The following is a 17,244-nucleotide window of genomic DNA, read 5'->3' on the forward strand; positions in this document are numbered from 1 at the left end:
ATATTACATGCCTGATGTGCTGCAGTGTACAAAAAACTTTGGTGGTTGGTTTTAACTCGCCTGTGAAGCTCAGTTTTTAGGCATCTACTTTTCTGGAGGTGACTCAGGATTCCTGAAGATGTGGAAAGCTCGTTGTGTGAATGCACTCGCCACTGCACTCTGGTTTTGAGAGCAGCAAGCGGGACAGAGGGCAATAAAAAAGGCACAGCCTTGTACTCAAATAAGAAATGATTAAAAATACAGTGACCCACGGAAGTACGTATCTCATTCTCAAATACCACATCTTATAAATCTCCCCCTGCCTGGCTGCACGTTCTGGTGATTTTGAAGGCCTTGGGTTTGTTTTCAACTAACTCTTCCAAGTTGGGAATAAGCCAAAGGATTTAGCAGCAGCAAAGAGCCTACGTGAGCAGCGCAGAGGGAGAGCGGCTTTCCCTTTCCTGGGGGCTGGGGACAGCTCTGGGACGAGCGTGTCCTGCCCATGTGGCAGGAGATCTGCATTAGAAAACCGTCCGTGGAGCACACATGGCAAGAAGCACAATGCAAATTAGAAAATCAGAGCATGTGGGTTGACCGGCTGGCTTTTATCAGCACAAATGAACCTGCTTTTTCCCCCTCTCTCTCTTCCTACTCCAGAAGCCCTTCAGAGGCCGGTGGTGTCGGACTTTGAGCCCCAGGGTCTGAGCGAAGCAGCTCGCTGGAACTCCAAGGAAAACCTCCTGTCCTGTCCCAGTGAAAATGACCCCCACCTCTTTGTTGCACTCTATGATTTCGTGGCGAGCGGGGACAACACTCTCAGCATAACTAAAGGTAAGGTCGCCGGGCAGAGCGGTTCTCGGAGTGTGTGAGAAGGCACAGAAGGAAAAACCACTGTGGGATAACTGAGTTATACACTAAACCCTATGGAATTTTTTTTTACTGTGGGAATTCTTCTTAAATAAATACAAATGTTTCCCAAAGTCGTAACCTTTTAAAAGGTTAAAACTCTTTGAAGCTTTTGCATTGGGCAAGAAACTGTTTGCCAAAACTAAGGTCTCGGTTTGGAGCAAGAATTTGAACTGAGAAATTAAGCTGATTTTAAAGGCTGACCTCTATCATTTTCACAGTTCTCCAGAACACAGTCCCTGTAGGAAAAATGGCTGTACAGATACAGTGTTTTCTTACTCGATCCTTCTGTTCCTCATCTGTACTCCAGGTCACATCAGCTTACCTCACTAATTTAAATGATTTTTTAATTGTTTATCCCCTCCTGCTCTCTCCCAGCCCCATCAAGCCAACTCAGTTCAAATAAAATTTGCTAGGTGAATTTTTTTAAGCTCAATCAGTATCAGAGCTGGTGCAGAAAACTCCTGAAGCATGCGTGTGACTTTGTTTGGCTTTGAGGGTCCACTCAAAGAAACACACATGCTCCTTGCTCAGCCAGATATGTGTTCTTACAGGAGATGATTCGATGACCTGTAGCCAGAAAGAACCCAGGTTTGCCATGTATTCTCTTTTGTGCTAAGGTGAAAAGCTCCGTGTCCTGGGCTACAACCACAATGGGGAATGGTGCGAGGCCCAAACGAAGAACGGACAAGGCTGGGTACCCAGCAACTACATCACCCCGGTGAACAGTTTGGAGAAGCATTCCTGGTATCATGGACCGGTGTCACGGAACGCTGCCGAGTACCTTCTGAGCAGCGGGATCAACGGCAGCTTTCTCGTGCGAGAGAGCGAGAGCAGTCCAGGCCAGAGATCCATCTCCCTGCGATACGAGGGAAGGGTGTACCACTACAGAATAAACACTGCGTCCGACGGAAAGGTAGGATGTCCAAATCATGAAAGAAAACCTTACCGGTATCCAGACTGTACCAGATCAAGTAGTAGCAATTGAATTGGGCAGTTCTGAACTCTGATCGCAATGTTCATCATCTGTAGTTATTATACAATAAACTGCAACTGTCGCATCAGTGACAAAACAGGTTTATTCCTTTAGCAATCTTCTGGTGAGATATAATACGGCTCAGCAGCGAAACACCATAAGGTAGGTGATAGAGTTACATCAGAGCTGTATGTAATAGATATTAATAAGATATTCTGAGGATGAATTCTTGTCCCGTATGTTCAAAAGGTAATCTCTTTGCTAAATCAGACAAGTCAGTGCCTGTTTCTGATAATCCTGCAAATATTAGGGACAGGATGCTTCTTGAGTTATTCTGCAGTATTTTTAACTACTGTTTTGATTTCTCTACAGTATTTCAGCGTGATCATTGGAGACGGGTAGGCACTTTCACTTTTATATGGGCCCAGTCTCTAGTTTCTTAAGCTTTTTTCCCTAGATCGTTGTGTGCTGTAGCGATGTTGCAATGCTGTGCTTTGTGGATGCTGCAGAGAAACGTTAGCATACAAGTGTAGTTCTCCACAGATTTTTGTTTTGTTTGAATTTCATGGAAACATTTCTGCTGGCATTGGATTTTGGAAAAATCTTGTTTGTAGCCAATCTGTTTGAAGCAATGTCTCTTCAGATCCTGTGCAGAAGTTGAAGTGTGGATCTGGAGCAGCATGGCTGCTGAGGCTCTTCTTGCCAGCATCCAGCAATGACAGGTTCTGTGCCATTAGAGCTCTGTCATTAAAATTAAAAATCAAGTATAGTAGTGGCCCACCGTGGCCCATTTTCCTTTGTCCTGCCAGAGCTTTATTCTTCTTACAGTGATATTGACAGCAAAATCTTTAGTATGAAAACCTAGGGAGCCATAGTGTCACCTGTTTATCAGACTCATCACTCTAAAACTTTTAATAAGATAAACAGATTTTATTCAGTAATGAAATACCTTTTGTCTGCTTTGGCAGACAGACTGTAATAGAGACAATTCTGACCATGTTATTTAAGATAACATATTTCTAAATTATGGCACTTTGATTCATCCTTTTTCCTCCAGCGTAGAAACGCTCTGTGGTCAAAATCAGCCCTGGGAAATGCTAGCGTGCAGCACGCTTGGAGGACGACATGGCAATCTGGAATATTATTCCTCCCCCTGTCTCTCTAGTTGATTTTCCTTCAATTCACATCGATGCTGGCAGATGAGCAATGTTCACATGTGAACATTTCAATCCCAGGCTGCCTTCAGTGGGTGTAAATACGCATGTGTCCATGATGTGGTAGCACGTTCTCCATTTTAGCTGTGAAAGGGTTTGGCATATGAAGGCTTTCATTGCAGCAGAGCTGTTTTTATCCCTAAAAAACAGTTCTGCAGCGCTCCGATAATCCGTTGGGGTCCGTATTAGCCAGGTTAACCGTTCATTTTCCACAAAGTTGCTTGAATTGGTGTTTTTGAGAAAAGGCACAGGTCAGCACAATTCGCCACAGCAGATCTGCAGCTGGTGGTGGCTGCAAATACAAAATCAAGGAGCGGCAGCGACCGAAAGCTTTGGCTGCTCGTGCCTGACGAGCGAAGAGGCAGCCACGGCTCTCCCCAGTGCCAGGGCCAGCATCCCTCCATAAGGGTCGTCTTGCCATGTCCGTGCACCAGTCGCTGCAGTTTGCAGCCTGACGTGTTAAACCACATTGGTTTTAATTTGTGTTAATAATCTGGGCAGTGAATTGTGACAGCTTCACAGCAGCCGTGCTGCCCGCTCTGCTGCTGGGCTCTTCCAGCACCCATCCCCAGCCTTAAAAGCCGAGGAGGCAGGAAGAGAAACAACTAATATCTCTGCTTTTCCCTCTGAAATGAAGACTGATGGAGCAGGTTCGCCGCTCCGAGCTGCTCACGTCGTACTCTATTACCCACTTGGCAGCACAGCACGGCTCTGCCCAAAGAAAGCTCTTACCTTCAACTCCCCGAGCACCTGGGGCCTTCCCAGCCCGCTGGATCATTAGTCAGCCTGTCCGGGGAACTTAATATCTGCAGGAAGGATGAATGGCTTTGGTGGGATCACATCCCGTGACTGAGAGAAGATGCTATCGGGAGAAAGAGGTATTAGAGAAACGTGCGGAACTGTGCATCGCACAGCCCGGCCCAGGCTTTATCCTGGGGAAAGCTCAAAGGTCTAGGAAGATCGAATAGGGGTGTGTCCTAATTTTAGCACTGCTCATACTTGAATGTATTGAGGTTCAACTATTTTTTAAGGAAAAAAAAAATCCTCAGGGCATTTTTTATTTTATTTCCCACTTTAATGGCTTATATTCTTCCGGACCACCTTTGGATGTTTTGTTGGCATCTGGTAAATGACTTCTGTGGTACAGAGGACTTGGTTTTCCTGACTTGATAATACTTGAGGCAAAGCCTCCTGTTGAGTAACCCAACTGAATAAACAACGTTGTCCAGCCAGTTCTTCAAATCCTGCTGTCCTCAGCATTAAGGGTGCAGGACACGGGTCCTGCTTGAGTCTCTTGGAGCTTCCAGTGGCTCAACTCACTCCTTTATCACAGACCTTCATGGATTTTTTTTGTGTGGATGTTCAGTTTTGTCTGCTGACCGGGGAGAGGGAATCCCATCAAGTGAAAGATGTGTTGGGTGTCAACACAGGCTGGTTTATATTTTAATAAAATATACCAACCAGAAAAAAAAAGATGTGTTCTGATGAGGGAAGCTGCAGATGAGTGACTAACCTCATACAAGCAGAGCCCCTTGGAACAGGGCTGGTGTTACAATTTGACTGATGATACACAAAAATTGCCCAAATAATGTGTCAGCATCGTAGCCAGGAAGCAAACTGTATGAGTCCCCGTGTAACCTGACACATGCCGAGCCTGTTACCTCTGTTGGAGCAGGTTTAGCAGCATTGGATGGTTTTCTTGGGGGAAATTCTCCAGCCAGCAGCTCGAGTTAAGGTTTGGTAATGGGGACCAGCGGAGCAGGGGGGTCGCAGTGCATAGTCGGTGTGCGCGGCTCACTGGGCTGTGTTGGCATCATGCCGTCCATCGCTGCTCCGTGCTCCATCTTCCTGGGATACAGGCTGCAAATTCCAGATGAAGATTTAAACACGGCATACCTCTGATTTCCAGTAGTGCTGATGTGAAATAAGGCCTTCGGGAGTTGGTATTGAGATGTAATGACTGAAAAAAACCCATTTCTGCCAACAGAATGAGCACGTTTAGTGGGCGGATGTGGTTTTTTGATGTAAGTGGAAAACTTCACGTGTGTGGCCTGGGCAGGATCATCCTGTTCTGTTCCCCATCCTGGTATGGGGTTGCTGTGAAACCTTTGGCCGCTTATTTTCTCTACCTGTAACAAGATCATAAGATCTGTCACACAAAACACAGATATTTCTAATTCCTATGAGATTTTGAGATCATGAGATACAAGCCATCATAAAAGCATGGGTAGCTTCCTTTAATTCTCTAATACTTCCAAGTGATCCTGGCATTCAGCATAATTTTCTCCATCCATACTTTTATATTTTAGTCCTCAGTGTAGCATGTGAACTGCTCGTACCGCTGCGAGTACACAAGTCATTCCAAGCAGGTGTGGCTTGTTTTAAATTGTGGCTGTACTGCCTGATGCTTGGTGGTCCAAGCCATACAACTGTAAACACGTCTCTGCTGTTGTCACTTTTCTGTTCTCAGAGCAGCTGGTTTTAAGGTGATTCCACTTCTTTGACCATGAAGGGCATGTTCATTTTTTTTTTTTTAATCAATCTGTGTTGAAATGAGATTTCGTCCATTTGCTTTATCTAAAGAGCATCCCTCTCCTCCAGGTGTTATCAGCATAACCTTTTTAAAAATCAAATTTCTAGCATTTGTCACCTTGCCTAGCGGAAGACTGGGCTTGAGTGAACACTGGAAATACAAAGCGCTGGTGGTAGGGAGTCACTTGTCGGTTATCTTTAGTAGGCTTTTAGGCTTAAAATGGATCTTCTGTATAAATGTTAAAAAAGGTAACAAGTCTAGGTTACCATGCTGCACAGCAGGTTCTCACTCAGTGCTAATGATTTTACTTCTGCGTTATTGACCGGTGCCCATCACGGGAACTGCGCAGAGCAGCTGCCCACCTTGCTGCCAAACACAGTGCAAACACATGCAGGGAAGGCACCAGTTTGCTAGTGAAGCTTCAGAGAGAATTTAAGCAGGTGAAGATGTCATAACCCAAATAGGAATAATGGAATCAAGGCACCGAGGTTGAAAATCCCCTGCTCTCCAGGAAATATCCCCCCATCTCTACTGACCGGCCTTTTGAAAAAAGACATTTCAAGCAACAGCATGCAGATTTAATGCTATTTGCAGTCATTCCTTTCACGTTGTTACAGCGAAGTGCATGTATTTTCTCCTGAATCCATGCATTTCCATGTACATGTTGATTGTTGGCAGCTCTCAGATCTGGTAACGGAGCTGGTGGAGCTCATAGTACTGCAGATCGAGTAGATGTGATGCAACACTCTGGTTTCACAATTTTATAATGTAGTTTCTAGATATGAATGCTCTGATGTGTGATTGAGTTCTCTCTCTCTCTTTGGTCCCTAGCTGTATGTCTCTTCAGAGAGCCGTTTCAACACCTTGGCAGAGCTGGTCCATCATCATTCAACCGTTGCAGATGGGCTCATCACCACTTTGCACTACCCGGCGCCCAAACGCAATAAGCCCACTATTTACGGCGTGTCTCCAAACTACGACAAGTGGGAGATAGAGCGAACTGACATCACGATGAAGCACAAGCTTGGTGGAGGACAGTATGGAGAGGTGTATGAAGGAGTCTGGAAGAAGTACAACCTTACGGTGGCCGTGAAGACTCTCAAGGTAGGACTCAAATCTCAGAGCGTTCCCGTTCATCTCCTCTTAGCAGGAATCGAGTTTGGGCTGCTTGCCTGCTCTCAGCCTTAGTTAAGACAGTTTGGGTTGGTGACAACCTTTCCTTTCTATGCTGTATGTTTGAAATATGAGTATTTTTGAAAGAGCTTGATCCTATTATGGTTTTAGGTGATACCTGAAACACTTGTAACTCAACAAAGGAGGATGATAACAGCGTGATTTTTACTTTAGAACAGATGAAACCTTAGACAAGTAAATAGTGCCATGATGTCTCCCATTCCGGGTGTAGTAAAGGAGGGCTGTTCACGCATGAATGCACTAACACAAGCTGGTGTGTTAAGGAAAATTGTGAATTGTGAGTCAGTCAATACAGAATTCAAAGGCTGTGCTTCAGGGAGGCTTTGCATGTTTTGATTTTGTGTCTTATGTGGCGTCTTACCCAAAAGACAAGCTCCCTGTGTACCTGCAAGTCTTACGCAATTGTTCACAGCTGCTTCTTATCAAAAGATGCAAGAGGAGGAAAAAGTGTTTCCAAGCTAAAATATATTAACATTCATAAGTGGCTTTAATGAGGAACTGGATAATCAGTTCTGTTTCTGGCTCTGCTCCCTGATTTGTGTCTCGGTTTCCTTGTCTATTGAAATGCAAATAATGCTCTGTGAGTTCATAAGGTCATTGCTTAATTCATTTATGTTTATAAGAAATGTCTTGAGATCTTCTGGCACCATCCACGCACATTGCATTTGATTGCTTAATAGGAGTTTATGCTAACTTGACACCATGTTCTCTCTCCTCGAATGGGGATGTGGTTTGGTCTTGCAGAAACAAACAGAACGGGGTTTTTTGTTTGTTTCTTGGGTTTTTTGCAGTGGAAACTTTGAAGTGGAGAGAACTGTGTAGATGCTTTAGTGTCAGGGGAAGAACTTTTCCTTGATTTGGGGAAAATATTTCTTCCTTACTCTCTGAGCAGCGGCTACCTCAGTAGTTCTGGGTTGCCATGGTTGCAGAAAGTACTTTCATTTTGGCCTTTTTTTGTCCTCTGGAGATTCCTGTTGCTGCTCCCCAGTGGAGAGTCCAAGCTCCTGCTTGCACAGGGAGCGAGTGACACCTAGTGACATCCCAGCTCGGATCCGTCGCGCTGGGGACCGCAGGGCTTGCTCGGAGCGTTGTGGTGCAGGTGGAGCTGGGACGTGACCAGGCTGAACAAAACGCCTGTTTCTCCTGAACAGGAGAGACTGGTTGTTTCCAGGAACATAATTTGCTATAACATCTCTCTTCCTGCTTCCGGATGCAGCGTGAGGATATTCCATATCTTCAGATTTCTCATTTTTGCTCCAAACTGTAGTTGTTACTTTCATTCTCTTCTCTCTAAAACCCACCAGCAAAAGCAAATTGTGTGTCATCCAATAAAATGTGTTAGTGCATGGGAGAAGCCTAAATACAGACCATGGCTGTTTCAAATATATCAAATAAATATTTAATGCAACATAAGTAAAAGTGGTTCATAATGTAGTATGAAGCAGCACATTACACTGGGGAATGTAAGAGTCACCAAGAAGAGAGTTGAGAAACACTTCAACCTGCAATTACGCACACTAAACCCATCCTTAAAAGCAAATTTATAATCCACCTTCTTTAAATCCATCAGCGCACTGCCTGACAGCTGGGATTATAGCTTGCTTCAAAGTTTTGGGAAACATTTTAAAATCACATTTATATCCCAGTTCTGCTGGGGAAAACAAGCCCTCCGCAGCTTCTGCACAAACCTTCACATGACTCACTTTATTTTCTTCTGAGAGAATATTCTTCACAATTTCATGTGACTGTTCGTGTTCCTTCCCCATGTACTCCAGCCAGCTTGATAAGAAAGATAAAGTGGGGGGGGAAGTAAAGGGGAAAAACCATTGTTCCAGCTTCTTTTTGGACAGTGATGCCTACAAACACCCATTTGTTGTTGGTTTTCTATCCAGTCTCTCAGCGTAGCTCACAGCTGGTGCAAACCGCTGGATCGCGCAAGGCGGCGAGCAAAGCAGCACACGCCGCTCCTTGGTGGCATTTTACTGGCAAGTGCTGGTCAATGTCTTGCTAATTAGATGCTTCCAGTTAAAATAGATCATGCGCATTGTGCAGGACACATTGGTGTTCATAAGGGTCTGTCGTCGTACCACGACACACTCAGAATTTGGGGTTTTACACCAGATGTGGATGGAGAGGAGCACGAGGTAGGAGTGGGGCTGTGACCTGTGTGTCGCTGGACTGAATGCCGCCTGCTGTGACCGTGCCCAGCGCTTGTTCCCCGCCAGGGCCATTTGAAGGCCATTTAATCTCAGCATGTTCCTCACTGCACTATTCAGTCGCCATCCTTCAAGACTGCCTCTTATTTTTCCTTATTTTATTTTTTTCCCCAGCAGAGAAGCCTGTGTTTCAAATGAGGCAACATGCAACCCTGATGTCCCTTAATGCCAGGGAGTGGACCTGTGCTCTGCTAGGAGAATATTGTATAGCCAGAACTGGTTTATTTCTTCCGTGGCTTTGTCCGGTGGAAGAAGGAAATTGGTTAAGCTTGATCCTTTGCATAAGATCAGGTTTTCAGAGAGATCATTTTACAGTAGTGCTCTGTATGTGTCCTTCTTATTAATTTGGTCACTGAAAGGCAAGAGATTTAAAAAGGTGGCACAGCTGTGCAGAGGAGCGACCTCTCAGAGCCTGTATGGCGTGTGTAAGATAAATGCATATTTAGGGTAATTTTGCAACCTGGATTGTTAACCCGGTTTCCTCTGCCAAAGAAAACAGTTTAAGGATCTACTCACAAGGACCTTTGGGCTATTAGTTTTGACAGAATGTGTTCAGCAAATCACAGCTGCCAATCAAGCTAATTGGCAAGGAATAGTAAATGATTGAATGAAACTGTTTGAGAAGGGTTGTCGTTGCTAACTGCAGAGCGGGGAGCTGGCTGGATTGCACAGCAAGCTGCCCACTGTTATCATGCTCACCAGCAGCAGTAAATCCTTCCCAATCCTTCCTTAAAACACTTCGTCCATGTAGCCTGTCAACATTAATCCACCAATGAAAAAAAAATATGGATATAGAAAGAAACATTGCTTTAGGAATAGATCTGTGCTTTTACACCACTTTGAAATGACCTTCCGGCCATTTGGGGCGTATTTTCTTCTGAAAAATATGTCTTTCGAGCAAGATCTTATCTTCCTCGGGTTTGTGTTGTGCCAAGCAACTTTATGGCGTTCAACAAATAGGTGGTGACACATCTGCCTGGACGGTTACGTCATGGGTCAGGCTCTAAATGCCAGAAATCTGTGAAATCTCGGGCTTTCAATTAAGGAGAAGCTGCTGTCGGTCCTGCCCCCGTCTGAACGGGGGGATTTCTTGTTCCTGCCCAGTGAAACCGGGGACCCGCATTTCAGCTGCTTCTCAAGCATTTGATTGTGGTGAATCCTTCCTTTTCTGTTGCTTCTTACTTTTTATTTTGTGTTATCTTCTGCTCTGTTAGGAACAAGCACATTATTCCTTTTCAACTCCTGAATGGTCCTGTGAGAGGCCTTTCACAAAAGGGATATGGATTTTCTTGCCCCAAAAAGCTATGTTAGAATAGGAATGATAAAAATATATACGTTTTTAAATCCTACCAAAAAAAAACCCCAACGTTCCTAATTCCCTGGCATTGTGATGTGGCTACAGGGAAAAATTACCTTAAAAGAACTGTGGCTTATGTTGTCACTTTGCAGTTCGTTTTTGTGTCCACATACAAAAACTCCGTTCCTCCTTTGTGCGCGCTGTCCTTGCCAAAGCTTTGCCATTGTTCTGCAGGAGGATACCATGGAGGTGGAAGAGTTCTTGAAAGAAGCTGCAGTAATGAAGGAGATCAAGCATCCGAACTTGGTGCAATTATTGGGTAAGTGATAAATACTAAGCAGAGGGATTGGAACTGAACTCTTGTGCAATGATATGGATGTTAAGGAGCAGATAAGCTGCTTACCATACCAAGGCTTTAAATACAGACACTTATTGTCTGGCAAAATTCACAATTTGTACCACTAATACATGATTTTTAATGATCTCGTCTCCCTAATGTTTAAATTGCCAGAGCCTGAAGCAGGGAATTAAAACCCTCTATTAACCATTTCCAAGCAGAACTCGTTCTTTCTGTGAGCCCCATATTTCTGCCTTCTAGAGGGTATAAATTGCCCTGGAGAAGATTCACTTACATTCTCAAACATTCCTTGTAAACTTTCTGCTGATCCCTAGGGGTGTGCACACGGGAACCTCCTTTCTACATCATTACGGAGTTCATGACGTACGGGAATCTGCTGGATTACCTGCGCGAGTGTAACCGGCAGGAGGTGAACGCTGTGGTGCTGCTGTACATGGCAACTCAGATCTCCTCGGCCATGGAGTACCTGGAGAAGAAGAACTTCATTCACAGGTAGGAAGGACAGTGGGCACCGCTGAATTTCAGCACAAAACACCTCTTGATTTATTTTTCCTGCCTTTCAGGTTATCACGGCATTGACTTAAAAGCAGTTGGTGTCCTATAGTTAACACACTAGTGTGTTGTGATACCGCACATTAACCCTTCTATAGGATATTCTCCTAACTGTTTTTGTCTCAGTGTTTTTCTCTTACCTTTGAAGTAGATGCAGGTGAAAGGCATGCCAGTGCTTTTATATTTTGGGCAAGGGCCTTAAATGTGAATGCTTCCCAAAGTAACAGGCTCTTAATGGAGCAGATAAGCTACTGCTCCACCTTGGTTCTAACAGCCATTAAAAGCCGCTGCAATTGATGTTGCTGGATGCGTGCAGGTGCTCGCAGCAAAGCCACCCCCTTAGTGCCGCCCTATCCTGTGTTCTTTCTTGTTTGTTTGACGTTTTTTTTGCCATCCTCTGTAGGGATTATTTCCCACTATTGTCCAGATTGTGTATTCAGTTTAATAAGCATCTCTGCAGTCTTAAAAGTCTCAGAGACTCTGACCTTTAAGTGTGCTGCAATTATGGCTGGAGCTTTGCATTCTTCATCTGCAGAAGTGGCCTCCTAGCAATATAATGACACATCCTGAGCGAAGGTTTGAGACGCTGAGCTTTTATACAAGATGTTCTCTGTGCCATAGTGTGACCTTTCCTGCCCAATTAACTGCAATATGAAATTAGCACGTGTTTTTTTCATAAAGACAAATAGAAAGATTGTGTGTGAAGTTCTAGGTGCTCCTGCAAGTCATACATTGCATTTGCTGCTTGAAAGGCCTGTTTAAATGCTTCTGTCAGTCAATAAAGTGAACGGTGATGCTGCAAATTAAGATTTCCAGCCCTTGATTTGCTCCGTTGAAAGTATTTTATCCCCTCAGCCTGCAGGAAGTGAACTTTAAAAACTGCTTTGTGTGAATCCCATTTGTCTGCTCTCCCGTTCATTTAATTTCCTCTTATTTCTGATGACCCATTTATCTAAAATAAATAGTAACGTTTTTCCTTATCAGCCACCCCCATACCCACCTACCCAATTATTTTAAGAGTGTTTTCACAATTCACATCCATGGATTCAAATGCTGGGCTGTGACCTCATTTAATGAATCAGGAAGGAGGAGGAATTAGATTATGAAGAGGAGCTTTTATTTAGACACACATTGTAGTAATCAGCATTGATAAGAAGGTGTATTCAAAAACACTGTGAAAATTTAATGGGCATCTAGTGAGACGTACTTTTAAAATTTATTCTGCTTGAAGAGAACAAGCAAAAGAAACAGCAATGTCTGCCTCCTATCTAAAGATCTCTCACAAGCTTCCTGGTAGAATCAATTTTTAGTTCAATGTGACATAATCTCAAAGTGTTTTTAACAAAACCTAATATTAGGAGAAATATCCTTCTGTGCTTTACGTTTTTATACTCGTGAAGCGTTTCCGAGGGTGCTGACAGCAAGTACGAGCCGGGGAAGCGGCGCATGCAATGTGTGCATCTCTCATCTGGAGGAAAAACGTGGAGGAAAAGCTTAATTTGCTTATTGCCCAGTGCTTTGAAAGTACCGATAACAGGGGCTACAGCAGCTTTGAAAAGGGCAAAACATGGTATGAAAAAGTCCTGTTGTAAAATGTGGGGAGGAGGAAGAGCTGGAGAAGGAATTGTGGAGAGCGGTGGGTGCTGGGGTGACCGACGTGCCGGAGAGATGGGCAGGAAGGGAGACATCGCCACATGGTTTATTCAGTGCTCATCCTCAGCTATTGATAACTTGAGCACTGACATTTCTTGAAATTATTTTTATCCTGAGGGTGGCAGCTTTTATTGAAAGTGAGGGGGCTTCTTGAAGCTTTTGCTTCAAATTATTTAACAAAAAATAAAGAAGTTTGGATGACAGTCTTGCAGAGCCAGAACGGAAAATAACTTTCTCTCTTACATGTATGTGCATAACTACATAATTTCTGTGTAATGCTCTGATCCAAATAATCACGTGCAGACGCAGGTTTCCTTTGGAACAGCACGTTTCCTTGCTGTCGCTACAAGTGAGATGGTAAAGACTCCTCATTGCCTATTTTTGTTCATGTTTTTAGGGATCTTGCTGCCAGAAACTGCCTGGTAGGGGAGAACCACTTGGTGAAGGTGGCGGACTTTGGCCTGAGCAGACTGATGACAGGGGACACGTACACTGCCCACGCCGGAGCAAAATTCCCCATCAAGTGGACGGCACCAGAAAGCCTGGCCTACAACAAGTTCTCCATTAAATCTGACGTCTGGGGTAAGAATTTGCACGGACGAATTAATGCAGATTATAGTTCTTTCGCAGGGCTGTGAAATGAGGACGTTGTGAAACATTTCAGGAGGGAGCACGTTCCTTGGTTTGAGCCAAATTGTTCCATGAGCTTGTCAGAGTGCAGGAACTAATCTTTGCTAAGTCAGTGGATGCCAACCTGACTTTGTGTGTTTGAATCATTGGCAAATATGAAAATAAAGGATACTGTAGCGTTTATCGAAATGTATGAAATGGGGCTGGAGGGCACTGATATTATACTGTTGGCTTAATAAGTGTTCTGACCCAGGACTATGAAACAATATATTGTTATATAGTTAGGAACTTTCTAACTACTTCAAGGAGGAAAGTGAGAATCTGGTTCATTTTATGTTACAAAAAAATTATATGTGTATCTGTGTAGTGATAGCTCCAAGCTTGTCTTTTTGCATTTTAAAAGAATAATCTTTGGAATGAGATGAGGAGAAACGGAAGGAAAATTTGATGACAAATGGTTATTGAAGAGCCCTGAGGTGCTGGTGATAAGAGTAGGCTCAGCTAAATGGAACTACATTCTATCAAATCTGACCCCAGAAAATCTCATTGTACTTTTAATCAGCCGTTCTTCGGGTTTTCTATCTCTGCCATAGCTGTTGGTCGAATTCTCAAAAGTGCCCGGTGACATGAGATAGAAGTTTGTGGGACGTGGTCACAAAGGCACTTGGAAAATGTTATCCTGAGCATCTTCTATATGAAAAACAACACAGTGAAGCAACAATGAAGTTTTCTGGAGTTTTGGGAAGCTGTGCAGAGAAAGGCTTTATTCAAAGAAACTTTTAGGTAGATGGCTGATGCAAAATGTGTTATAAGTGGGAGGAAAACCCAAACCAACCTCCCAAGGAGTGTGTGATTGCTGACCGAGGTGTTTCTTCTGCTTTGGACTCAGCCGTGGCGACGTTGGCTGTTGCTGGGTATCCACGCAGCCTCAGGGATGCTGCTGAATCGCTGTGGTGCCTGCAGCATCCCTATTGCATCTAAATAGTAGAGTACTCGGGGAGGAAAATCCAAAGGGAGTGTTGGGTATCTTTAATTAGGGTTTGCGTAGTGAGAGTCGGGCAGTGGGCTTTGGGATCTGATCAGAACAAGCCGCCGTGCCCCGGGGCCACGGGTGCTGCTGGGCACCCCGGAGTTTAGACGCTTTCACCTCGCTGCCTCGAGACACCAATCAAAGAAAATTGTGCACAGAAATGTCTAATGTAAATCGCCCTTGGTGGTGGTACCATATAATGTGATGTGATTTCCTTACTTATGCAGAATTGTAATCGCTTTCTCTTCAGGTTAAGAACAGAATAGGGTGACTGAACTAATTACATGCAGGTTGTTGAACTGGCGTTGAGTCTGTTCTGCCTGCCTGACTGCTGGGTTGGCTGCCTGACCCTGCTGCTGACCCGCATCCCCACCCACATCTGGGGCTTGAATGTCTCGTCTGCCCCAAAACCCCTTTTTGTTGTGCTCTCCCTTTTCCTGCTCAGCTTCCCCTGTGACCAAAACAGCTCGTCCTCACCCCATCTTGTTGGTAGCAACTGCTGAAACTTTCCCCTCCCCGCTGCCCCCCTGGTTTCTCCCGCACACCATGCAGCTAAACAAGGGCACCCCAAAAACTATTAAAAAAAAGCTACTAAAATGTGCGAGTCCTGTGGGGAGAGGCTGCAGATGAGAGGAGCTGTCAAATTGAGGGAGAGACTGCAGTGCAGCAGGGAAACGGTTTCAGCTAATCCACTGTGAAGTCTCTTAATTGTGCCTTTAATAGGACTTGAAGGATCTCAAGGCGTTCAGGTTTGAGACAACTGATACATTGAAAATTAGTCTAATTCTACCCTGTCATATCGCAGGAGACTTGTCTGTGTTGACGACGAGGCTTGTTATGCTTCTTTAACATTTAAGCTGCTGCTGAGCATGGGATCTGAGCCACCCAGAGCTGGTTTGAGTGTGCAGCACTGTTTAGTGACTGCTCCCACCAAACATCCTTTCAAATTTAAGATGAAAACAAAGCTTATTGATTTTTTTTGTTTTCCCTTTTTTCTTTTCCTTTCTTTCTCCACTGCAGCCTTCGGCGTTCTGCTGTGGGAAATTGCAACCTACGGTATGTCCCCTTACCCTGGGATTGACCTGTCTCAAGTCTATGAGCTGTTGGAGAAAGACTACCGGATGGAGCGCCCCGAAGGCTGTCCTGAGAAAGTTTATGAGCTCATGAGAGCGTGTAAGTGTTCCCCAGCCCTGCAAACACGGCTTCTTAGCTCTGCAGAGGCGCCGTAAAGGTGCCAGGATCTGGCCACGTACGACAACACTCAAGAAACCCCCTTCCAGTTCCAGTGTACAATGCTGGGTACAAGTGTTTGGTTAAAACTGTTTTCCCCAGAGGATGAACACGCTATGAAACCAGCCATTCTTCCCTACTGGGAGCACACAGGCCTGGGGGAGAGATTTGTTGTTCAGCTCGATGTTTTCTTTGTCTCCTTTTTCCTGACAATTTAAAGAAAAGCTTGTGCTCTAAGGATGAAGCAGGAGCTTCATTAGGCTTCTTAAGGGACTGACTGCTACTCTTCCACTGTGGCCTTTTGGTACGTGACTTAGCACAATATGTTTTTTTCCAGCATTACTTTGGCTCAGTGCAGACACCCAGCGCCCTTCAAATGAGGTTTCCATGTCGTTATTTCATCTTGCCCGTTTTATAAAATAGGAACTGCTGTTACTGCCTCCTCCTGGTGTAGCGTGTGGAATGTCTGATGTGGTGGGCAGTTCTGAGCGGTGTTGTTTTTGCAGGCTGGCAGTGGAGCCCTTCCGACAGACCCTCCTTTGCGGAGATCCATCAGGCCTTTGAAACCATGTTTCAGGAATCCAGCATATCGGACGGTAGGTCTGGGGCCCTTGGACCGACAATTCCAGGGATGGAAACGGGGCCAACTGCATCCTTACCTGTGTGTTTTTATGGACTGCTTTGCAGTGAAACTCAATCCTGGGTTGTACTGCCCGGTGCAAACAGCGTGGAAAGCAGAGATGTGTTTGCATTTGGGCATTTCTGCGGATGGGCACGTGTCTAATTTTAAAGGGCCAAACGGCTGAACAACCTCAAGGAACCTCTACTTTGTGTTGTTTGCTTTTCTTTTGTGCTAGGAACTAGGAATAGTTTTGATCTTTTGTTGACTGTAGTGATTTTCTTTGTTGCAGAGGTGGAGAAGGAGTTGGGAAAGAAGGGCATGAGGAGCGTAGTGAGCAATTTCCTCCAAGCCCCAGAGTTACCAACCAAAACACGGACATCGAGGAGAGCTGCTGAAAGCAAAGATGCCAACGAGGGCTTGGAGACCACACATGCTCGAGGCCAGGGAGAATGTGGTAGGTTTTAATTAAAGTCGTTATTCCTTCAGGAAATACAGAGGAAAACAAAATACACATCCAGCTCTAGGTCTTCACCTAGGAAAAGCTGACTCTAATAACAGGTGCCGTCTTTCCTTACCAGTGTTGTGTTTCTGGGTGACAGGCTGCTGAGTTTGCTTTCCTGGGGTCAGAACTCCTTTTATTATTTTTTGCAAAGGCAGGTTGTTAATTTTGGGACCAGATACACACGGAGCAGCTGGGAGCGTGAATCTTTTCACTGGGTGAGGCATTGACACTGTACCTGCCGTTGCTTAGAGGAGCCCTCAGAGTTCTTTTAACTTAATGGCTGTAGCCTGCAGCTCCCTGTGGACCAGAGCCTGAGCTCTCTGATCGTTTCCTCTTCCCACTCCCTGCTAGG

The 17,244-nt window shown here is 44.7% G+C and overlaps 1 protein-coding gene across 5 annotated transcripts in view; it reads left to right on the forward strand.

Moving 5' to 3' along the window:
• ABL1 (ABL proto-oncogene 1, non-receptor tyrosine kinase) overlaps positions 1–17,244 on the forward strand; it is a 73,686-nt gene that overhangs the window by 50,798 nt on the left and 5,644 nt on the right. For 3 of the 5 annotated variants that reach the window (XM_082067893.1, XM_082067894.1, XM_082067895.1), the window contains 9 exons: positions 637–810; positions 1,506–1,801; positions 6,440–6,712; positions 10,550–10,634; positions 10,988–11,165; positions 13,276–13,460; positions 15,559–15,711; positions 16,275–16,364; positions 16,680–16,844. In XM_082067893.1, the coding sequence (XP_081924019.1) occupies positions 637–810; positions 1,506–1,801; positions 6,440–6,712; positions 10,550–10,634; positions 10,988–11,165; positions 13,276–13,460; positions 15,559–15,711; positions 16,275–16,364; positions 16,680–16,844 (1,599 nt within the window). Of the gene's footprint in view, positions 1–636; positions 811–1,505; positions 1,802–2,233; positions 2,260–2,334; positions 3,954–6,439; positions 6,713–10,549; positions 10,635–10,987; positions 11,166–13,275; positions 13,461–15,558; positions 15,712–16,274; positions 16,365–16,679; positions 16,845–17,244 lie in introns of those variants that run through there. The other 2 variants (XM_082067896.1, XM_082067897.1) reach the window with 2 other exon arrangements.

Source organism: Streptopelia decaocto (assembly GCF_964273445.1).
Source record: "Streptopelia decaocto genome assembly, chromosome: 17".
In the NCBI taxonomy this organism is placed as follows: domain Eukaryota; kingdom Metazoa; phylum Chordata; class Aves; order Columbiformes; family Columbidae; genus Streptopelia; species Streptopelia decaocto.